The 25,198-nt window shown below is 34.4% G+C and overlaps 1 protein-coding gene across 2 annotated transcripts in view; it reads left to right on the top strand.

Annotated features, from left to right (window-relative positions):
* Positions 1-11,747: 11,747 nt before the first annotated feature.
* Positions 11,748-25,198, top strand: part of LOC149563497 (disease resistance protein L6-like) — a 39,389-nt gene continuing 25,938 nt past the window's right edge. The window contains exon 1 of one of the 2 annotated variants that reach the window (XM_089826715.1): positions 11,748-12,518. In XM_089826715.1, the coding sequence (XP_089682841.1) occupies positions 12,034-12,518 (485 nt within the window). In that variant the 5' untranslated portion in view covers positions 11,748-12,033. The remainder of the gene's footprint in view (positions 12,519-25,198) is intronic. The other variant, XM_089826714.1, reaches the window with a different exon arrangement.

Below are 25,198 nucleotides of genomic sequence, written 5' to 3'. Positions count from 1 at the left end.
AAATGATAGAAGATCCCCAGAAGAAGGATAAGAGATCCTCAGGAGAAGGATAGGAGATCCTTAGAGAGGGATAAAAGATTCTTTTGAGAAGGTGATTGTAAATCCCATGAACTTGGGTGGGCCTAACAGCTCTATGTAAATCCTTTAACAGGGTGGCATTCTAAGTTGAATGTTCTTAAGTCCTCTAATAGGGCACACTCCTAATAGGGTGTACAAATCCTTTAACAGGGTCACATCTAATAGTGTGTAAAGCCTTTAATAAGGTAGGCCTTTAACAGGGCAAACCATCAGAAGTGGTTGAAATCAATTGCACAATAATTTTGTGGGTGTCATCCCCACCCCAGTTTTACCTTCTTGTTCCTGGAGGGTTTCTGGGTCACCAAAATCCTTTGAGTTATGAGGTGATGCATGTTTACTTTTCATGATTGTTTAATGTTTAATTGCATGCATGATAATTTCAATTATACGCCTTTAAGGATTTGACAAGAACATAAAAAGGCTAGTACTTCTGATTCACCCCTGTTTTATTAAAAAATTGTATTGGACATTATTGGACCTTGAATAACTGATTCACCCCCCCTCTCATTTATTCTAAACAAATTCTAACACAAGCCCCCTTTTAAGATATTCAACAATAAAGCATTAAAAGGGTTGATTTATAAAAGATCTATACCATATAGGCATTCCAAATTATATTGATTATAATGGATGCCCAATGCATTATCTATTGGGTTATTATCTCATAGAAATTTGGCATTCACTTATCAAATCTATCTTAACACTTTGTGAGAAGAATATCAATATTTTGTTCTAGATCTCATTCTTATCAAAATATTCTATGAAAACCAATAAATTCTTCCAAGTTACATCAAGAATTTACATAAGCCATTTAGATTATAAGAAAAATGTAAATTGAAATATAATTTGAAATGTAAATTACAACTGAGACTTAGTAAAATATGCCATTAAATCTTAGAGAATTAAATGATAACAAAAGAAGAGACAAGATCTAAAATGTATAGCCAACTTTTTGTATTTTTGTATTACTTTGTTTGAAAATATACAATTCAATACAAATTCCTATCAGTGAAAATTTGGTTAGACCAACAATTGTTAACACTTTTCATTCTATCTTTTGGAAAAGACATATACAATAAATGGACCAACTAAAGAATGAAGAAAACTTTTTTGACCAAATGAATCTTGGATCCTCACTCTACATTTTGTAGATCCTTTTATAGAATAGGGATTGCAACAAGCATTATATGGGAGGACACATGTTCAAAAACTAGATGTAACAACATTTTTTCATATAAGACAAAACAATTACATAAGAGAATGTTTGGTGATAGCCAAAATTAAATAGCTATAATTCTAGATGTTCAAGATCAGCTTCATTGCTTGTAATGAGAGAATACCCACAATAGGTGAACTGCAAAGATAAGGTATCTCTTTCAGATAGTTGTCCTTCCTCTTCATGCTACATTGACTTCTTCTAGATCATTCAGTCACTATTTCCATATGAAATTGCCTTAATATCTACTATAACCTCCTAGATGGTAATATTTAACTCTTCATCTGGCTAGGAGGCTCTTCTAACTGTATTGAAATCATTCAAACATTTAGTCCATTTGGAATTTCTCACATTTCTAACCTCTACAACTATTTTGTTGATAGCTACTTTCAATTTGTATAAACTATTAATAATATCAAAAATTATTATAATATCAATTTCTCCATTATTCTATGTAATGAATCTCTCATGTTTCAAAATATTGTCAAAAGAATCAGACCATTCTTTCCACTCCCTTAACTTATTTTCATAATCAACAATTTTCTAGATGAAACCAAGTGTCCCATTGGAAATGATCTTTATTTTACTATTTATTAAGTGCATCTTTCCAGAAAAGAAACCATTCAACTCTTTGACTCTATTTATCATCTTCCTTGTGGAAATGATAATATCCTTAGGCAATTTTTTTTCTATGCCAAAATTGGGACACACTTGTCAAAAAATGGAATGTGTGGGCTCCACTTAGTGAAAAATGGAGAAAAAATAAGTAATGCCTCTGAATACTAATATTTTGCTCCCTGTCAGGAATGTAACTGCTATGGAGATTTTGTGAAGCTTGTTTGAGGACATTTATTTTATGTGAGATCATGCTCTCCATCGTCCTTACTTCTACTTCTTTTCCCAATTCTAACTCTTCCACTTCCATTTGTTGATCCATACCCACATTTGATTTATCAACATCTGTTTAGGTCTCTTGATCTTTTACCTACCTTGTTACTTTCTTCAAGGTAATAATCTCATCCTCCATAGCAGCCATTTTTTTTTCTAGCACATAAGTTTTCTTCATTTCTTCTTCATACTTTTTTCTTATTTCAATGCATATGTTATAGGTCTAAAATAGTTGTTCTTCCAGCATATCCATCTTGCTCTTCTCCATGAGTGACACTAGGTTCATCATGTTGTGTATTTGGTCACTTGATGTAGTAGTGACATTTCAGAATATGACATTTCCTTGGAAGGATTCTCTTATTTCCATGAGTGTTGGCTTATCAGACTCAGGGACCATACTCCAGATTGTCATTGTCTTTATATCAATGTTGAAACCAGACCCCTGCAATTCTCTAGCAATGTTGGTCTCCTCAAATGAGATAGATCTACTTTGTCTTATGATCTAATCTAGCATGAAAGATATGCTTATCTCCCATCCAAGGAAGAGAAACATTCCACTTCTCTTAACTAGCTCTCTAACATCATCTATAGTGAGGATTTCACTGTTTGGATCACACTCTTGTAATTTTTGCACTAGCTTTGCAACCTTCTCCCGTGAATTCCCCAGTTGCAACTATATAGAGTTCATTTTGCTTAATCTTAAAAAGAAAATATTTGAATTTCTCAAAACTAATGAAGTCGTCATCCTTCATGATCTCTTGAGCTTGGATGATTCTTCCATCTATCATCCTTACCTCAAGCTTGAGTTTATTAGGGAATCTTTCATTGTTATTGGCCTGCTTTATCAAGAAATTATGCCTGATGTCATTGAAGTATTTGATCCCTCTTGGCATAATCTGTAGGGTCTTCTCCCTTGCCTTGTCTGGTATTTCAATTAATTTATGCTTTTCCTACTACCTTGAGCCCAGGAAGAACTTTCTAGTTGATCTTCTTCTTCATCAATTTCAATTACAATATCTTGCTCAGGGACATTAGGCTCTATTTTGTTTCTGATTTCTAGGGCACCTAAGACATTATGCTTTCATAATTATTGAGGCTCTTATTAAATTTGTCTAAATATTTATCTTCATGATTAAAGCCTTTGAAGGAGGGATATGTTGTTTTCATCTCCTCTTCAATTTTCATTATTTATTTTCATTTAAGGGTCCTATCTCTGCATACCTCAGTATCCAAGAAATCTTTGATTACATCTTCTTCCCAATAAGGCTTGCTATTAGGAAAATTGTACTTTCTCATTTGTCTTAGGGCATGCCTAACAAGATCATTAGGGTCATATGTCCTAGTAGAAGGTAGAGGCAATAAAAATTCTCTCATGAACTCATCTAACTCCTTTATAACATATTTGCCTATAACAAAATCCCCAACTTTGACATTTCTACATACAAAGGATCCTCTTATGATTGCGGGTCCCAAGTATTCTTGGTTCATCATGATCTCAATTGCCAAAAGAATTCAATGATTCCCATCCTCTCTAGAGTATGTTTTGGTAAAAGATGAGGAGGTTGGTGGAATCCATAAACCCTTATGATGGAACAATTCTCAAAAATAAAAACACTCCCCCAATCATGTTCCAATTTCCTATCCTCATTAGGTCACATAGAAGGTCTAATTAACATCCTAACACCACTAGGAACCCTCTCAATTAAATCAACTAACATATTAGAAATTGGATACACAAAATCATTATAGAAAGCTAAAGAATTCGAGTAAGGATAAAACATTTGCCACACCCTAGTCCACCATTGTATTGGCAAGATTTCTCCCATCCCCTCTGTTCCTTCAATAAAATCAAGATTGATGTTCCCCATATTCTTGTATAAAATTATATGCATTAGCAATGAATAATGGTGGAGTTTGAAATTCCCCATTTCTCCCTTATGTGTAGCTATGATCTCATTATGCATAACATTTATTATATGGGTAACAAAAATATTCCCCACATTATGGTTCAAATCCTATATATCTAGGGCCATGATATACACGTTCCCAGGAGCATTCATAGTGCCATCCAGCCCTATCACCTTGTCTACTCCAAAAACTATGTATTGAAAATATCTATTGAAGAATTCCAAGGGCATAAGGTCTCCTACCTTTTTAGGGAGCTCACCCTTTTCTTTTTTGGATTTAGGAATATGTCTTCGCATAACTATGCTAGTGAAGAAGCTCTTTTGACTATTGAAAGTTTCATCTAGTTTGTCTTTCTTGATGATCTTTGTCATAAGTCCTCCAAGGTTGAAGACTATGAATGTCTACATGTCCAATTTGCATAGAACACTCATATCCTTTCTATAAAACCCATGGATTAAAGGATTGTATTCATTTATGAAAGCTTTCACCAAATATACATCAACAATGACCTTTGCAATAATCAATTTTGCCAAATTTCTATTCCATGGATTTGAGATTGGAGGCTTGCATAACCAATTGTTATAAAAATACCAAATCAATTCATTACTATTAGTTTTTAGCATTGTAGCATCTTTGCATAAACTTAATGAATCTTTGAAGATATGTGAATTCACTATTTGAGCATTCAAAGACCCTGGTAGAAAGTAAACCCATTCTTTAGCATACAAACTAGCTATCTTTGTCTTTCCTTGTTCAATGCTTTGAGCAACTTCCTTAATGTTCACCTGTGCAATCAACTTGCCTTCTTGTGCCATGATTTTTGATTTCAAAATCTTTAAACACTTCTCTACAATTAAATCCTCATGAACAATTTTGTGCTCAATTTATTTGTGGCTCTGAATTCTCTGAATGATGTAAATGGAATTCTGTTACATCACCCCTTTAATAACACTTGAGCATGGAAGTGACATTAACAGTATTTTTAAGACAACATGCATAAAAGTTATCAAAAAGTTAAAAAAAATCACGTTCAAGCTTTATGATGCTCGTACTGCTAGCATTCAAATCCTTTTTTACCCTTTTCAGATAGTACTTCTTATTTTAGCAATAATGAGGTCCCAATAATCACTTTAGTCTTTATGTTTCATGTAGCGATCACATGAACCCTTAGCATTTTGAGTTGTTCATAGTGTCATGAGGATTTCTTTTTAACCCTTATTTTTGCTTGCGATCACGCGAAACCCTTGATCTCTACTTCACAATCAATCTTCACGCTTGGTCTTTAAGCCATGCGACAAAGTGAACACTATTAACAATATCTTATCATTGCTTCATGACTTCCTTTTTTCCTTATGCTTATAATTGTGCGACTAAGTGATAACCTTAGCTTCTTCATCTCTTAGTCATGTCCCATGATCATACTCATTTATATTAATTGTATTTCTTAGGTTGTGAAGTTGCAAACACCTTGGTCTCTTATTTGTTGCTTAAAAGTAGCACACACTTTAGGCTTGCAACAACACACTACATGTTATACTTGAGGGATTGTTGCTTCATCGTTTAACCCTTAAGGCTTGCAAAACAACTAGCAAAATAGCGAATGCTACAAACTCTTGCTCAGTCCCCATTTCGTGGCTTCACTTACTTTACACCATTTAACCACATGATTGAGTGATCAAACAAACTTTATAACATCTTAAACTGTTTCACTAGTTCAGATTTTCTATTTTTCATTACCACTTTAACTACATGATTGAGCAATCAAGCATCACCTTAATAACATTGACTATTTTGCCAGTTCACAGCTATATACCAACCTGCATTTTGTAGTTGTGCGACTGCATGATCAAAGCTCATCTCCAGGTCGCTCCACAACACTAATTGTTTAGCTTTCAAGCTACAAAGCCACGAATAGGTTTTCTAACACTAGTCTCCACCTCGCTGCTTGATTCTTTATGTTATAACATAATCGTGCCATATTCAGATGCCTCCACGTGTCACATTCTTATGTTGTCATGAGGGTAGAGATTGAGCGTGAATACCTTTCACACAGTCACTACTTGAAAATTTGCCTTCATGCTTAACCGCAACAAAGTCGCGAAAGATGCTCATTTAAATTGTGTCGCACCTTCACTGCTTGAGCCAACCATTAAGAAATAATAGTGAAGATCTTGCAAAATTGCTAGATTTACTAAGTCAAATCATCATGCCCTTAAAAGGATTAAAGCTTAACAAGGTCGAGATGCAGAGATAAGCCTTGGTCACGCAGTCACCACTTAGAATTTCAAATTTCTTTTAAAGCATGAAACTTTTTGCTCACTCATTTAAAAAGAACAAGGGTTAAAACATGAAAACATGCATACGGACAAAAACCTAGGGCTTTTCTAGGAAAATCCATGAAACATGAAAATGAAAATCCTAATTGCACAATTTAAAACTAGATTTTCACAGTAAGTTCTCAAAATTTTAACATGGTGAAAATACAGGGCAACACCTCCTTTGCCTCCTCGAAAGCTAGAAACACCTCCTTCGCCTTCGTTAGAGAAGGAAATTGTGTCAATGCTCCCTCCCATACTAAGAGAAAAGTCAAAATATTATAGATGGAGAGACACATCTAGTTTACATAGAGGAAACTCTAGTAGAGGGTCAAATAGCTAAAATAGAGGAATAGGTTCCCTCAGTAGTGCAACCATCTTCCTCTATTCCTATAACAATAGTGGTCACCTCAAGCGTAGAACAACCGAGAGTAGAGGAGATGCCAAAGAGTACAAACAAAGGAAAGGGATTAGTAGTTATGACAATTCCTTCATCTAGTTAGTACATGTCTTTCAACTGTACTACTCTAACATGGTTGACACGGGTAATGGAGACCAAACAAAGAAGGTATATACAAACTTTAGAGGAAGGTTTATCAGTTTTGTTATAAGTCGTGCATACTACATTGTCCCTCTTAGAGGAGCCACATCGATTGGCCTTTGTCAAAAAGAATAGGTAGGATGACATGGTGGCACATATAGCCATTCCTCCACCCCAATGCCGGTCCAAAAACCATAACACCCCAAGATCATCAGATGCACGAGGTTATGTTAGGGAAGCCTACTAAGGAGACAACCAAAGCATTAACAACCCTAGGTCTTAAGAAGTTGTTCCAGCATTTGGACGAGAGAAGAAGAACTCCAAATTTTTAGAAGACATAAAAACGTCTTACAAGAATTTGTGAAAGAGGTGGCGGGTCCCAGTAACCCGGATCATCGGGAGATTGCTCTAATGATTGCCCTTAAAAAATGAGCTTCATCCCTTGTATCGAATGATTCACTTTTGGATGCTTGTAAGAGATGACACCATAGTTTTGAAGAGCAAGGAGTAGTGATTATAGAGGCAAACATGCATTTACTAAATAATATATAGAGGAATGCTCAAAAGCTGGCTACAACAATTAACCAAGATTTTGGGTTGACAAATGAAGTGTTTAGTTGGACTAATGATTTGGAGACGTTGTAAACGATAAAGGGACAATCGTACAAGACATTACTCAATGAATATATAGGGGAAGAACTAAACAAGATAGATGATTCGATTGAGAAGATATAGGCCAGCAATAAGGTCTCATTAGCTATGTACAAGGACATTCAGGATATGCAAGGTAGAACTTACACCCAAATTTTGGATTTGATAAGTACTATAGTGTGACCAATCTGAATATTTTTTATGATGACTCCATAACACACCTATGCTCCATGGAAATGATAGTATAATAGTTCTGAGCATCCTTTGAAGCAATGTCCTCAGAGGATGATGCTCAACATATATTTAAAGCCAAGGAGATACTGAACATGTTGAACTCCAAAATGGATGATTTTGTTGAAGTAAGACATGATTTTCATGGGGAAGTAAGGGCTAAGTACTGAGCTTTAGAGTTGCCAAAACCCCAAGAAATTAGTATGACCATACACAAGTTTAAGATTGCTCACCTAGACATCATTTTGGTAAAACGTCAACAAGACTTGAATGCTAGAAACTAAAATTTTGGGACTTAGAAAATCTTGTCAGTTTTGACCATGTGATAGCTAAAGGTGTGTGTGTGCATCAATTTTTTATCACTTGCGGTGGTGCTAACACTTAATTTTCAATTCCATTTTTTGGGCATTTTCATGCACCAAAAACCTATTTTTGCAATAGTTTAACTAGTAGAGACAGAGAAGACCGAGTTTGCAGTTTTAGAAGTCCTAGAGACCCCAAGGTCATCTAAAGTCTTCTTTCTTCTTATCTCTTTCTTCTTTGATAGTGTTGAAGTCATATGATGGTCTATGCACCATGTACTTAACAAAATAAAGAGTGCATGCCTACTTAACACCTAGTTAGGAGTCTATTTATACATAATTTTCTTAAAATTAGTATTTTTAGCATTTTTTTGGCAAGGAAAAAGCCCTCGATCCAAAAAATTGCATGAAGGATGGGGTTTCTTACAAATATAGAGATGTAATATGTATTCAAGGCCAATATTTTAATGCAATAAAGTGTTTCTTGTAGGAATGTGTGTTTCCTTTATGAATTTTATGTTCATGAATAATGATGGAGCCAATAGTTTTATTGTATGTCAATACCCGTGTGATTAGTTAGTTCTAGTGTTTGTCATATTTGTTAACAAATTCCTTTGTTGTGACGAATTGGAGAAATGATCATTCTACATTTTTTTGTATAGCAATGTCTCATGTGCAGACACATTTTGTGGTTGCATGATCTAATGGATCATGAAACATCATACGATTTTCATTAGTTCCTTTGATGATTGCATTAGTGGAGTTAATGATGTGATGCTTTTGATTTCATTGGTTTCCTTCTTGATCCTTTTAAAAATTGAATTCGCAGATGTGTTATGACTTATGCCTGTTAGGAATTTCATTTTCAACAATTTGCTTTAATTTCTTGTTACTGTATTTCAGTAGTTTGCTTTTAAACACATACATAGAATAATAGTTCATATAGTCGCATTGTTAACTTGCATTCATCATTGAATCTAAAAAAAACAAAAATATATTGGTTTGTGGGTTAAAACTTGATAACTTTCCTTAAAATCTATCCAGAAGATGTCAAATTGATTAACCAATTACCGTGAAGAAAAATCATTATTTTCATTTTGTTACTTAAATATTTTACATATTAGTATAGAAAATATTATAAGAACTCTAAAAAATTACAAATACTTCATTCTAATTAGCTAAATGAATGTGGTTGATAACTAGTTAAACCTAAAAAGATAATTATTATTATTGACTCACAATTTACCATTGTGTTGTGTCATAGATTATTTTATTTTATAATACATATATTTATTTTATTATTATTATTATTATTATATCTAATTTTATTTAAAATTTAAAATTATTATAAATTCAATTTGTTATTTAAATTTTTTTTCTAATTTTGAATAAATATTTTAATATGATATGTTATATATTTACATTAATTTTTAGATTCTAATTTTGAATAAGTATTTTAATATGATATGTTATATATTTACATTAATTTTGATTTTTCTAAAAAAAATATATATGAATTTAGAAATTCTTTTAATTTATTTAAATTTTTCCATTTATAATTTTATTATTATTATAATACAAGTTTCTATTTGTATATCATTATTTATTTAAAATCTCTTTTTTTTCCAATTTTATATTTTTTATATTAAATTATTGTTTATAAAATAGTTAAATTTAAGATGATATTTTAAATTATTTTTATACAATATAAATTTGAAAAATTAATTTAAAAAAAAAAAACTTAAAATGAAATTAAAATAAATTTTCCTTTAAGTAAATGAAATAAAAATATTTAAAATTTCATTTAATATTTTAAACTCTATGTTTCTATGATATAATTGATCAATTAAATTGAAAAATTATGTTGGTAGATATAATGCAACTTGAAGTGAAATTAAATTCAAAGCTATTAAAGAAGTCTCTTCATAAAGAAATAGAATAGTTTTGTATTTTATAATTTTAATTTGTGAAATGAAATGTTGAATAATATAGACTAATTGATAAATTATTGTTAAACTATGTCCGAAAAATTAAAATATAAATTTATAAATGTAAAAGTAAAAACTAAATGAGCATCTTCAATTTAATATCCTACTAAGATTATTCGCTCAGCAGGAGACGTTGAAGGGCTGCTGAATTCAGCAAATTATATAATAAATAATAATAAATAAAGAAACGACAATTTTCCTGCCGAAAATCAAATACAGACGGACAAATATTTATTTATCCTTATCCGTGACTTGTGTTTTAGGGTTTTTTCCACTCGAAAATAATTTTTTCCCACAGGGCCAAAATATGACAGGAAGAGTTAAGGAAAATGAGAATAAGAAAAGCTTAGAAGCATTCACAGTCATGTGAAAGTGTTGGTTGCACATAGGCAATCAGTCAGGAAAACTGGGTATGCGAAAGAATATGTAAATCGCTCTGAAAAGCAGTGGAAATCGAACTCCTAAATGCTGCTGTCAAAATCGAAACCCTAAATTCTGCTGTCAAGAGAAAGAGAAGTGTTGGGGCAACAAAGAAAGGGAATATGAATCTGATGACCAAATGCTTTACCCGATTGATTGAAATCAAAGAAAATTGGGGTTGTTTAAATTATCTTTTAACTAAAAAAAACCAAAAAAAAGGTTAACTTCATTCTGGAAACTTCTTGTCAATTTCAGGTATGCTTAAGGGTTTTAATGGCTTCTCGGCAACTAAGGTAATCATGTCACAGCGAAGGCCAAGTGTTCAGGTCGGATAGAGAAAATGAAGGTTGCGTTAAACCAAAAAAACTCAGGTTTTTCGATTTGAGACGAATTGGGGCTGGATGTAGTGTGACCCATGACAATTTGGGCCTTGTTTATGATCTGCATGACCCAGCTTCAACGCAATATTAAGGAAGCCATTGTAGTTGGGAAAAGGGATTAGCCGACGGACGAAGGTTGCCGAAGCCAGCATTTGCCGCACGAATCGTGGTAGACAGAAGTGCAGAAATATAATGCATTTCTTCTGAATTCACAAAAAATCTGCCCAAAAACATCATCAATTATTGCTTAAACTTATTTCTAATAAATGGACCCCTATAAATTGCTCCTATAAGGCATTGCATTCATCTCAGAATATGCATCCCAAACAAATACAACCATATCTTTGGCATGAGGGAAAGATAGCAGCTACATACCCAGAGCTTGAATCCACAATTTTTTAAACTTGCCTACAATGGCTGTGCTGTTGCTTTAATGCTTCAACTACCACATTTACAACACCTTTTTACTCACTAACTTTTTTCTCCTTTCTGACATTTCATTAATAATGGACAGCTATTTATCCTTATATTAACTCTAAAAAAATCACAAAAACCCAAGCAAAATAGGGCTTAGCCAATAAGAAATTTGGAATTCACATTAATTATTAAATAGACTTTTTAGTCTTAGTTGTCAAACTTTAGAATATGAGGGGAAAAAAACAAAAACAAACAACCAATAGTTCCCATAGTTAATTGAAAGGCAGGACTAATAAAATGCAAGTCAAACTATTTACAAATTAAAAAAAATATTACAAGTCAACGTATTCCCAACTCCTTAAAAGCTATGCAGAGTCTCCTCAGAGATGGAGTACAAAATAAAATTTTCCCGACTTCCAAAAAAAAAAACTTCCTGAAACAATCTCTTACTAGATTAAGTGCAGGTGAATCAATTCCCACCTTGTCGTAGATGGAGTTCAAATGAAACTATTCACACCTTGAAAGGGAGAACCATCCTAGGAACAGCTGTCCATTGGCTTATACGAGGACATCTGCTTAATTATTGATGTGTCTCTCCTATCATAATTCTAAACCAATTAGAAGAAGTGCTTAGTAGGGTACAATTTTTTGCTCCTCTGTATCTTTAGTTTCTCATTCATTACAGGTGGAACTCCTAAATGGACGGATTCAAGCCCTACACCCCTGTTATGAGATATCATGTGTTTCTGAGTTTCAGAGGAAAAGATGTGAGAAAGACCCTTGTTGATCATCTCTTCCAAGCTCTTTCCGCAGCTGGATTGAATGTGTTTCTTGACAGTCACAAGTTAAAGAAGGGGGGAATCATTGATATAAGCCTGAAGACAGCAATTGAGTGCAGCGCGATATGCATTCCTATATTTTCCGAAGGATATGCTGGCTCGGCTTGGTGTCTGAGGGAGGCCGCCTTAATGTTGGCCTCTCCTGGGTTGATTATTCCTCTCATTTATCAGACGGAACCAACCCATGTCAGATATCCTGAAGGAAAATTCAGTCCTTATGAGCAATCATTTGAAAAGCATTATAGCCATCCAGATAGATATTCAAGAGAAGAGATTGATGGGTGGAAGCATGCCCTTAAAGAGATCTGCTCTCGCTCAGGATGGTCCCTGGATATGACTGGAGGGTCTGTAATTTACCTCACTTTCTCCTTGCTTCGTTTCAATATTAACTAATACCTCAAAATTAAATCCACTGATCACAAACCATTTAAATATAAGTATTGAAGTTGTCTTTGTTGAAGGAGCCATTTTAAGTTTCACAAGCCACTCAAAATTTCTATAAATTTTGTATGGGCATCTTTCAGATTCACAGTACACACACATGTATCAATGCAATGGGTTGGGCGCACCGGTTAATCCTAGTGCCTTGTTATGTAACATTTACGAAAAATAGTTGTAAATTGTTAAATTTTCCAACACCCGGCGAGTTTGTCTGCTGATTTTTCATATTTACAATGCTTCTTTCCTTGTCAATAAATGTTTACTAATGCTAGATTTTTAGTATTTACAGATATGTCTAACTAATGGAGATGAATAATGGTAAGGTTAATTTTGCCATATTTTAAGCTGCACAACTTGAAGGAAACAGAGAATTAAAAACTTTTCAAACAGAGGTTCAGCTGATCGCATAGAGCTTCAACTATTACACTTAAAAGTACACAGTATAGTACAAATAGAAAGTACTCGTGCTCCGACATACAAAAACAGTGTATCCTTTCTCTGCTATGTATATAAAATCACAACAATATGAATATACATAAATCATAATTCCTTTTAGAAATAAAACCTTTCAAACTGCGGAGCATGGGCTGCATATGGGCGGGCTGCTGAGGAATAATCAGCCGATAGGCTATATATGTTGGAAGCCAACTGGAATCGCCATGTCTGACACCAGTTTGTGGTTGTCGTGAAAAATAACTCCTCGTGTGCTCAACATAATGAGAAGGAAGGGTGAGATGAGCACAAAACAAAATCCAGATCCAGTGCAAATTTTAAGACTATCTAGTATAGTCAAACAGATATAAACGAGCAGTCATTGACAAGAAAAAGAGGCTAAACCAGGCTGGAGGGCAAATCTTTTTGATGATGATTGCAGACAGTTTCAGTTTAGGCAATTTTATTCATTTGGTCTATAATTGACTCAAACATCTTCAGATTTAGTAGGGAGGATTTCCATCTGTTGTGACTGGAGACAATGGAGAAGTTGAAGCGCCGCCCTGCAAATTATCCCCCCTTTGCCTTTGTGCAATATTTCTCAGGAGACGTGGTAAGGGTTTCTCAGTTTTTGCTTCTTCTTCTTTGGATGTGATTTCATATTATCATTCTTGTTTAAGATTCTGACTGTCAATTCGAAGTGAGGGTTTCAATATGCAATCATTTCAAGAAATGAGTGCAAATATTTTTACACGTATTGCAGAGCACAAGGTTACACATATGTGCAGCGCATCAGTGGTGCTAAGCATGATGGCAAACACAGACCTGTTGGAACAGAAATATGTGGCTCACAGGGTGGAGGTCCTCATGGCTTGCGCCCAGACACTTGCTCCAATCTTGTGGAAAATGGAATAGCTAGGCTTCACTTCAACAAATTCGTAGGATTGTTGAGGATTTAATTTTTAAAAACTTGCAGGGGTGACCAAATAGTATTAACTAACTGTAGATACCTACACTACAATCTGTGAAGACATTTATCATTTGTACTGGTTGTGGAGTCTGTCTTCACACCTGCAAATCGAATTCACTTGAAAGTTTCTGAAGCCTTTTCAGAAGTCCATTATGCACATACCTGACCAGCATTGCAGTCCATGAGATCACATCTCTTTGAGGCATTCTGTCAAAAAGTCCATGTCCCTTGTCTATGCTTCCACATTTTGCATACATATCCAATGCGGTACTTGCAACTAAAATATATGACAAAAAGCCCCCTTCAATTTATGCTTTGATGGATTTAAATGCCTGTTGCAAAAGCCCCAATTTTGCTACATGGTGGAAGTATGCTACCAATGGCCGTGAAATTAAGTTTTACACCTGCTAATTGCATTTTATTGAAGGTTTCTAAAGTCTTTAAAACAAATCCATTTTGTATATATCCTGCAATCATGGCATCCCATGAGATCTCATTCCTTTAAGGTATTTTGTCAAACAGTTCACATGGCCTGTCTATATATCCATATTTTGCATACACATCTACCCGGGTAGTCACAAGCACATGGAGAAATTCCTTCTGCTTTGATGGGTATCTATAAACCCCTTTGTTGCATTTGGTGGAAGAGTATGACTGTCTTGTGAGGACACCCATATCTTCAGTATGCAGCAATAGTTATATTCCATCAGACGATGTCTCATTCTTTGATTTGGTCAACACTTTAAAGAGCATCCATCAGCTTTTGTACTTGTCATACATGTTAAGAAGCTTGTTCTGAACCATCATTGCCCTTCTACACAATCACCTCGACTGCCATGTAGGTTAGCATTCTATGGGTTATATGGAGAGGCCCACCCTGGTGGAAATGTTTGGGCAACACGTTGAGGGCAGTCATAAATCTTCATATCCTCAGTTTTGTCGAGTAGCAGATTTTTTGACTTGAGATTTCAGTGATAAACCCCTCGGCTGTGACAGAAACCCACTGTGCTGATGAGCTATTTCAAATACTTTTTGGCTTCATGCTTTTTGAATTTACCCTCCTGAACTTTTTAAGTAGCCCTCCTCACTTAACATACTCCACGAAAAAATAAATCTTTCTGTTGGATGCCATGACTTCATAGAGCTGAACAATATTTGATTGCCTAACCAGTCTCATTATTAGCAAGCCATTCTATGGTTCAGGTAATTTTTTCGAAAATTACGAAGCCTGACATCATCCATCCTGCTTTTCCACGGTACCAAATCTACCTACGTTTTCATGATCATTGCAAACATTAAATTGGCAAGCTGGAAAATTTGAATTCCAAAACCAGAGAACACAAGTCCTGAGGCAGGCAGGGCCTCACCTAGCTTTGGTGTCATTCTTTTCCTTGAGCTGCTCCAGCTGATTCAAGCTTTGCACTGCCATCATTCCACAAATTTCTTCCTCTCATATCAAAACCCTAACAAGAAGTGCACTAAAATAACATTAAAATCGGGCCACACAAAACTTACCAAAATGTTTAAAAAATGTGAGGAACCTAAACAACCCACCAGTGCTGGTTAGTTCGAGAGGAGGGAGTACCTATTGCTAAGATGTCCAATTTTGACCTTGCATTTTCTAAGCCTATTCAGATTGAGGGAGAGATCTTTCTAGGATTAATGTTTCTTTATTGATTCTATTTCTCTAGCTAGTGAAAAGATGTCTAGAGTATACGGTGCAATGTACATCGAATATTTTCAGTGTCAATCATAATGACAAGAGAGTTGGAAAATCTTGGTAATTTTTTGCTATTGAATAAATGTATACTATATAAAATTAGCTGTTAAAAACTATGAGAGAAAGCAATTGTAAACACAAAATTAATGCTAATTGTTGCTTGGGTATATTTGTATTTCATTGTTGGTATCTTGGTAATTTGTTACCCCTGTTTATTTAAGGATGCCACAGTTGCAGGACACTTGTCCCTTTGTTGAATTTCCTGTTTCAAGGATCTATCTTCAAGGAGTTGTGCAAGTGGCAAAATGTTACTATGATGTTCCACAAGAAAATGGACAGCTCTACAACCAAGTGAGAGATAGTAAGTTGGTAACTAATGCATTACAGTCAAATGTAAGGTCATAGGTACACATTTTCCATGATCACCTTAAGATGGGTGTATCAACATATACTGAGAGAATAAGTAAGGTAGATCCTCACTCTTCATTTTCCTTGCATAATGCATTTTGACATACAATAGCTTATGCTTTTCATATACAATAGCCTATGCTTTTCAGATAACCCTCAAAAAAGTTTAATTTGGTGATTTATAGTGTGCAATAATAAATTCTTTGGTTTGGCTCATAACTACCATTGTTGGTGATTAGATTCTTGAATATATCACAAAACAAATCTACTTATGTAAACAATTCGACTGACAAATTTTGTATATTATTTGTTGTCATTCTAGAAATCTTGTTGTATTTAAACATATTGTAGAATTTGCAAATGTATTAATTATATATCTTAAGTTTAATTATAATTTTTAATAGAAATAAAACTAACAACATAGTGGATGACAATATTTCTGGTATCAATGTTTATTTATGGTAAAATAGATGAAATAATTTTAATGGGCAATATCTATTCACCCTGTTGAGGTGTAAGTGCTAGTAAATATGAGAATAAAAGAGTTTGAGAAAAGAGTGTAGAGGAGATAAGGATATGATAATTTATAATAGAATTCTGAATGAACTAAATGAACTAGTGGCACCCTGTCTAGCGAGATGAAGGATGATCAGGGAATGGCATAACTGTGGTGGTTGGGATTAGCCATTCCAACAAAACTATGCAAAAATAACTACTTGTGTCTTATGATCAGTTCTGATTAGTTGATCTTTGGTCATGTGAGCAAGAAGATTTAGCAATCTCATTCATGTGAATGAAGTTTCAATTATGTGTTTAACGATGTTAATTTTGAATGAGAAGCATTGAAGAAAGCAAATACAGAGCAGCAAAGTTATCCTGGGAAAAATCCTCTGCACAGAGGGAAACAGCCCAGCCTGCCAAAAGATTAAACTTTATTGATTTTTCTCAAGACAAAATTACAACACTTCTGATGCCTTTGAATATCTATCCTCCACAATGAATATGCTTGGATCAAAGTTTATAAACTGACATGAATAACACAGAATGATATGCTAGATATCAAAAAGAACATAAATTCAGCTATGATAACTCACACGAGTTCTGAGCAAAGACAACTCATACAAGTTTTGAGAAGAAACTCATGACAGATTGAAATGTCTTAATACATCAATTTGAAGAAGGAACTTATCAGAGAAATGGCACAATCCAAGGAGGAGGCTACACAGCGTATATTGCAACTTCTGAGATTGATCGCGCACAGCATAAAATCAAGATACTAAAACATTCTCAGAGATCAACAACACACAACTGTTTCAACAAGCACAGCTAAATGTCTCCATTCAGAAATATCTAATCTCATCGTGTTGAGCTCGATGAACCAAAGGTAACATTTTTGGTGAAGCTGAAGAGACGACAACCTTCATCCGTTACCAAGACCACTTGACATAAATGCTTGAGTGGACATTTTCATATTTGGTGCTCCCAGCAAGGATGGAAGTACGCATGTGGATTCCAGGTGGATGCTGAGTAGGTAATTCATAACAAAAATAAAACAATGCCAATAAATGATGATGTGACCAATACAAAGTATTTTGAAAGACCATGCAAGAATGGTGCTGAGGAGATAGGAATGATGCCAACAAGCTACCGTAAACAAAATGATGTCAATATGGAGAGTTCTCATGCTGAGGAACTGCACAAACAAAGAAACCTAGGAAAACTGGAGCAGGAATAAGAGCAACATCCTCACAGACTGAAGGAGTTGAATGACAAAGAAGAGGCAGGCACATCATGCTGAAGTGTTAACACAAGGGGATCACAAGTAGAAGATCTATCTCGATGCTACATAATTCAACAAACGATTTATTGCTGTATAGTAATAATCTTTCTGTATTTTAGTATTTTTTCAATTGATATCAGAACTTGGTTGATCATTTGATGGGTTAAACAACTGAAGACAAGATCACTGTTTGCAAACGAGATGATCGCTCTTCTGAACAAAAGATACGGATACTAGTCTTTTCTCAAGAAAGAAGGCCAACCCAAATTTAACAAGGGCTGCAAAGCTGCGTAGTTCCTGCCAAAAGATGGCAGCATGGCGGTTTTGGTTAATAGGAGAAGTTAGGAAAAGTTATGCAGAGATGTGTGAGTGTGAGCAAAGATTATGTGAACATTTTCTGTATATTTAGGATTTACAGTTCTGCAACAAATTGTCCCAAATTTCTATGCTATTATCATTTTCTAAAGTGACCAAATTATCCTTTACCAAGGTTTCATCAGACAAGTGAGTGGTATATATTTTGCGTCTATTGTGGAAATGGTAGATGAGAAATACAGGAGATACGTTATTTACTAATCATGGCTATTGGTAATCACACATTTTTATCATTCATTTAGTTAGCCAAAGAAAGGCAAGGGCACTCAGTCTTTTAGTACCGACTTCTTGTATTGATCTAGTACCTTAAATTGGTTGTTGTTAACATCAGCTTGTTTTACAAATTTCAGAGACTTAAATATGCTGTTAGTGTTTCAGTAGTGATACCATTATAAATGCTTTGCTGCTCATAATAGAAATAACATATCTAGTGTAGATTGATAAAACCTTAGGGGGTGATCCCAGGAAGAGCTATATGATGTGAGCAGAAGATTGGAAATTTTATCCATAGTGAGCACCAAAGCATTAATAATATTCATGCAACATAATTTTGATATTATATCCAGATTGTAATGGTGATAAACACAAATTATTATTGTCAGAAAGTATTAAAAAATAGTTTCATCTAATAGAGGACTTACAAACTATCTTTTTTAATTTCCGTCTTAGATTTTGAATTGAATAATATGTACATCTCAAAAATTGTTTTCATGGCAAGAGATATAATAATTAAACCTTTGAGATTTTTGCCATTAGAGTTTTGAACTATATTACGAAACCTTCTAAATTCAGCACCATAAATAAAAGCGAGCTAGATTTTTGGAAATGATATGGTGCAGACGAAAATGATGTTTCTAGGCAGGAATTAATAGGGGAAACAAAGATCAGGATTGTGTTCCTACTAATGCCTATTTTGGGAAGGATTCTAAAATCTTTTTGACTCAAAAATATTTGGAGAACTTTATGTTGGTTCCTCAAATTGTTGGTTGGAAAACCTACGAGCCTTGCTTGCTCATTGCTGGGTAATCCAACACAGTTTAGCGAATAAATAGGATTGTACTTAGTGATCAAATCCTCTTCACTTCAGCATTTGGTAATCTAGGTGGGTATACCTAATGTGACTTATGCAGATTTTTCTAATTGATACTCTTGAGATAGCGAGATATTCTCAAGGAGAAATCACAGGTTTAAGGTTGAATGCTTTTTGAATACTTAAATGAGTATTTTAGTGTTTTGAATAAGTATGGGATTAGGAATTGCAGAGCACTTGAGTGCGACAAAGAACTCCATCGACTTCAATTGATAATATGCTTTATTGAAATTAGATTAGACTAGTTCCTTACTCCAGCTGGGCAGAACAGAGTTAATCTAATATGAACTTTAAGATCATCAAAACCTTTCAGAGACAGTTTGAGCTTACCATCAATCACCAAACAGAGAACTTTAATACAACCCTAGTTCAATTGTTTTTAACTTCAATTTTGGAAGACCATTTGAACAAAAAACACAAATGCTTGTGAATTTTAATTATCAAAGGAATGTATTAAATTTCATTCTATCAATGACAATGTAAATCGAAGAGGATGATCTATTAAATATAAATAGAAGATTATTCTGCACAATTCTTGAGAGAAACAAAGTATTTTTGTTTATCTTCAAAAAAAGTACAATAGAGTAGTGGCTGGTTGCAGTATCCACTCAAAACTTGCACAAACTGTTCGATTATGTGCTACGCCCTGGTTTGTATATATTCTGCTGTATAACAATCTATGAGTAAAAGACATCATTTTTAGGGTCCTGGTACCTCTCCTTATAGTAAACAGAGAGGTGTGACAAAGCTTTAGATCCTTTCAAAATTGTTGAACTAAACCAATTACGACTATTCATAATATTTATAGTTTTAACAAAAAAATAAATCTTCACAGTCTTCAAGCGAGAAGGCCATGAAATATATCCAGCATCTCATGGATGTATGCACGTTCACCTGGCTCTTCTTCCCGCTCTGCCAGCATTTGTCCAATTGCAACCCTGTCCTCTTTTATTTCAAGCTCATGGCAATCACTTGCGTAGGTAGCACAATTCTTCCTGAGATCCTATGCAGCTTGATACATACTATTGATGATGTCGAACTGATTTTCTTCTTCAGTAGTGAGATCAGGCTGCGCCACTGGCTTGCATTCTTGGCTTGCTGGATGCTGTTGTGTTGACAACCTCATTTTACACTTGTAATCTGAAATTTTGTAACTTGAAGAATTTGCCAAAGAATGCACACTGAAACCTTGCTTGTACATTCAACTTGTGATGAGACCACATTAAACAGTGACATTTAATGACCCATTAACTCAAAAAATTCCATCAATGACATTCCACACATGTTTAGTTGTGTATGTACAACATTAATGTCATTTTCAATAAAAATTTTGCAAAATTTTCTTTCTACTTCTCAAGATATTTTGACTATTAGAATTACAATTGGAACAATTGTTGTGTGCTCATTGATGTCAAACCTTATTGGTAAGACATTTGCTAACATTGTAGAGTGCTATATCAGTTGATTGATGAAGAAGATTTGAAAAGATAGATAGCAAGATAAACTAGTAAAGTGGTTGAGTAAAGAGGAGTAAGTATGATGGAACTACAAAGGGCACTTGATCAGTTAGTACTTGACAAGATAATGTGTTGTTTGATCATTGTATTGAGTGGAGAAGAAAGATGAGTTGAAGTGTACAAGAGATGATTGATAGAAGTCAAGAAGTTGAGTAAAAGACTAAGTTTGACCGAGTGACAAGTTACTAGGTTAATGAAGAAGTTAAGCATTACTGAGAAGAAGATTAAGGAATTTAAGTATCAGCCGAGGAATGGTAATGATAGAGCAAGATGAAGCGAAACTGAAGCAACGATCAAGCATAGAGATGGCTGAGCAAGCCAATGTAAGCTAAGTGAGATAGATCGATAGTGACCAAGCTACCTAGTGATGACCGAGCTATCAAGATTTGAGGCTAACATAGTTGAATTTACAGAATAGTCAAAATGCATTGAAGATGCGTATTGATGAGCTGGCATATTTAATGCATGAATTGAGTTTGTTAAGCGATCCAAGGCAATGATTCAATGAGAAGTTTCCAAAAGTTTTAAGGAAAGAAGTAGAAGGACAAAACGTGGACAGTTTCAATGAATTTGATCAAACCCTAAGATTTATGGTTATGTTAAGCGGAAAAAGATTAAACCTATCTATTTAAGGAGGCATATGAGATGTTTTACAATGTTAGTTGGCTATCAAATTTGTGAAGAAATGAAAGAATAAAGTTGTAGAGGAAAAGTAAGAAGTTGGTGATAGCGAGACTGTTTGAAATGTTGCCAAGCAGATGAGAGATGGAGAATGTGATGAAGACTAGTCAATGAACAAGGAATGAGTCAAATGGAGATCTGAACATTGCAAAGTGAGTTGTATTTTATCATAGCAACCTAGTTGTTACTTTCTAACCATTGTGGCAATAAAATCTTTTAATCAAGGTTGACCTAATAGTCACACTGTAAATCCTTTAATCAAGGTGACATTTTGATGAGATATTTTAAAGACTTCTAACAAGACCAATCCTAGTAGGGCGATTAAATCCTTTAACAAGGTCACACCTAACAGTGTGTTTTGTAACCTAAGGTTGGCTCTTAACCAAGCTCACTTCAGAAGAGTGAAAAAGTGGTAGCATGTTACTTGGCGGTTTTTCCCAAATTGGTTTTCCACGTTAAATCTTGGTGTTGTACTTGTGTGAATATTGTTTTCATGTTTCATGCTATTTACTGTTATATGTTTTTGCAATTCGGCATACACTAAAACAAAGAGCTAAGTGTTGATATGAATAAGTTGGATTACTGATGATTTGCTATATTGGCTGAGTGGATTTATGAGTTTGTTTAAAGTTGTTAAAAGTTGGATTGGTACATCTGGACCTGAGGATAACTGATTCACCCCCCTTCTCGGTTATTTTATCATTCTAACAATCAGTAGTAGAGCTTTGGTGCTTGCAAGGAAAGTTTGAAGGGACTTACGCTAAAGATCAATATGTACAGAGAGGTATCCAAGCTGAACAATGAGAACTTCCCAGTATGGCAACGCTTGATGAGATTGCATCTATCTAGAGTTGGAGATTTTGTACTATACTATTTGGACAATGATTACATTGAAGCACCTAGACCCATGACAATTGAGCAAATAAATGAAAAGCAGGAGCACAATTAAATGATGATAGATTTGACATCTTCCCTAAGTTATGTTGAGTTTGATGATGTGAAGGATTGCACTACTACAAAACAAATGTGAGATAAGTTGGCACAAATTCATGGAGGAGACAAAAATGTGTTGAGGGCTAAAGCTAAAAGTTTGAGAGGCAAGTTTGATGACATGAGAATGAAAAGAGGAACTGTAGCTTAGTATTGTGGCTGAATCAAAGAAGTGGTGAATGCAATTAGAAGTGCTAGAGCAAATATATTTTTCATTAGAGTATCTGCAATACAAGAATTGAGATCAACACCTTGTAATGATCTAACCTTGGATAGCTAATTGGTAGACTCACTGCATTTGAATTGTCAAATTTTGATAATTATACACCTTCTAGTGTTGAATGTGCTTTCAAGTCTCAATTAATCCTTCATAGATCTAAAAGAAAGAAAAGTTCAAAAACTAAGCTTGTGGACAGTGATAGTGAATCAGATGATCTTGATGATCTAGAAGCATTATTGGCAAGAAGGCTACCAAGAGGAAAAGACAAATACAAAGGTAAACTTCCTATAATATGTTTTACATGTAATAAAGTTGGTCATATTGCTGCAAGGTGTCCTAACAGAGATAAAATGGAGGAAAGGAAAGACAATTGATATAGAGGAAGGAGAGACAACCGAGACAACCGAGGTAACAAAGATTACAAGGGAAAAGGTAAAAAATCTTGTTATATTGCTGAAGAAGATGGTTTTGAAAGTGATTTTGATTAATGTGATGAAGAAGTTGTTTGTGTTGCAATGAAAAATAAATTTGATGAAAACGAAAAGTTTGAGAAAATTGCTCTTATTTCACACGTTAGTAAGAATGATAAATGGATAATTGATAGTGGTTGCTCACATCATATGACTGGTGATACAAGTAAGTTTGAAAAGTTAGAACACTATAATGGAAGTTGTATTAAGTTTGGAAAAGATGCACCATGTTATGTGAAAGGTAAAGGATCTATTATATTGAATGACAAAATCAGATGTGACAATGTATATTGGGTTGATGGACTGAAATATAATCTGTTGAGTGTGGCACATCTGAATAGTTTAGGCTACTGAGTTGAATTTCAAAACAAGAAGGCAAGAATCTCTGATGCTACTGGTGAACTGATTGGAAGTGGAGAGCAAACAAGAGGTAACTTGTTCTATCTAGAGCTATTTGATAATACATGCTTATTTGCACAATTTGAAGATCTGTTATGGCATAAGGTTTATGTCATGTGAACTTTGATAATTTGGTTAGCATTAGTAAGATGGAAAGAGTAAGAGGATTACCAAGAGTGAGAAAACCTGATAAAGTGATGTGCACACAATATCAAATGGAAAAAATTATAAAGTCTACTTTCAAGAGAAAGACCTATCCTTCTGATGATATTTTGGAATCGGTTCATACTAATTTATGTGGTCCTATTGGAGTGCAAAGTTATTATGGTGACAAGTACTTTATCCTATTTGTTGATGATTTCTTTAGAATGATGACTGTGATGTTTCTCAAAGAAAAATCTGATGCTTTTCAAATGTTTAAGTGGTATTTGGACAGTGTTGAAAAGGAAACAAGTAAAAGTCTAAAATGCTTGAGATCAGATAGAGGAAGTGAATTCATGTTAGAGGAGTTCAATACATTTTGCAATGACAAAGGACTCAAAAGACAAATGTCTGCATCAAGGACTCCACCACAAAATGGTATAGCTGAAAGAAGAAACAAATCAATCATGGACTGTGCAAGAACATTAATGATGGAAAAGAATCTTTCACAAAAATATTGGAGAGAAGCTATAATTACTACTGTTTATACACTTTAACCGAGTTCAAGTCAAGAAAGGTACAGACAAAACCCCTTTTGAACTGTGGTATGACTATGCACCTAATGTCAAAAATTTCAAAGTATTTGGAAGCAAGTGTTATATATTGAAAGGTTCAAAGAATGGAAAATTTGATGCAAAGAGTGATGAAGGTATATTCTTAGAATATTTCACTAAAAGCAAAGCATACAAGTGTTTGAATACTAACACTAACAAAATTGTGGAAAGTGCAAATTTTAGAGTTGATGAATTTGTAGAAAAGAATGAAGAAGATTGCAAGAAGGAACCTGAAGATTATAGAAACTATTCATACATCTATGAAGGAGAACCAAGCACTTTGCCAAATCAAGAGAAAGAGGTTGTCGAGCATCAATAGACATGCATTGTCGAGTCACAATAGAGGAGCTTTGTCGAGCATCACCAAGCATTAGGCTATAGAGACCGAACACCAGACAAAGGAAGCCGAGTTACAACAGGAAATACTTGGAGTCAATGAGCAAGCTAGACCAAGTGGACTACAACTAGGAGAAAAAAGATTTGAACCTGTTTTAGCAAAATATGTAAGAAGACACCATAGGCCTGATCAAATCATTGGAGACAAAGATTTAGGAGTTATGACATGTAACAAATTGAAGAATGATACATGTTTACTATGTGAGTTTGAGCCAAGAACAGTCAAAGATGCACTGGAGAATGAAGATTGGATTAGAGCAATGAATGAGGAGATTGATCAAATAGCATGGTTACTGGGAGACCTGTCTCCCCCCTAAAAGTCGCATCTCGAAGACTTTTCGCGACTCCGAAGACCTCAAAAAAGGTTGGAGACTTCATGA

This window comes from Cupressus sempervirens, chromosome 4 (assembly GCF_028749045.1).
Source record: "Cupressus sempervirens isolate cs-2001-9-10 chromosome 4, ASM2874904v1, whole genome shotgun sequence".
NCBI lineage: Eukaryota > Viridiplantae > Streptophyta > Pinopsida > Cupressales > Cupressaceae > Cupressus > Cupressus sempervirens.
The sequence above is the reverse complement of the archived record's forward strand: the minus strand, read 5'-3'. Positions and strand labels throughout refer to the sequence as shown.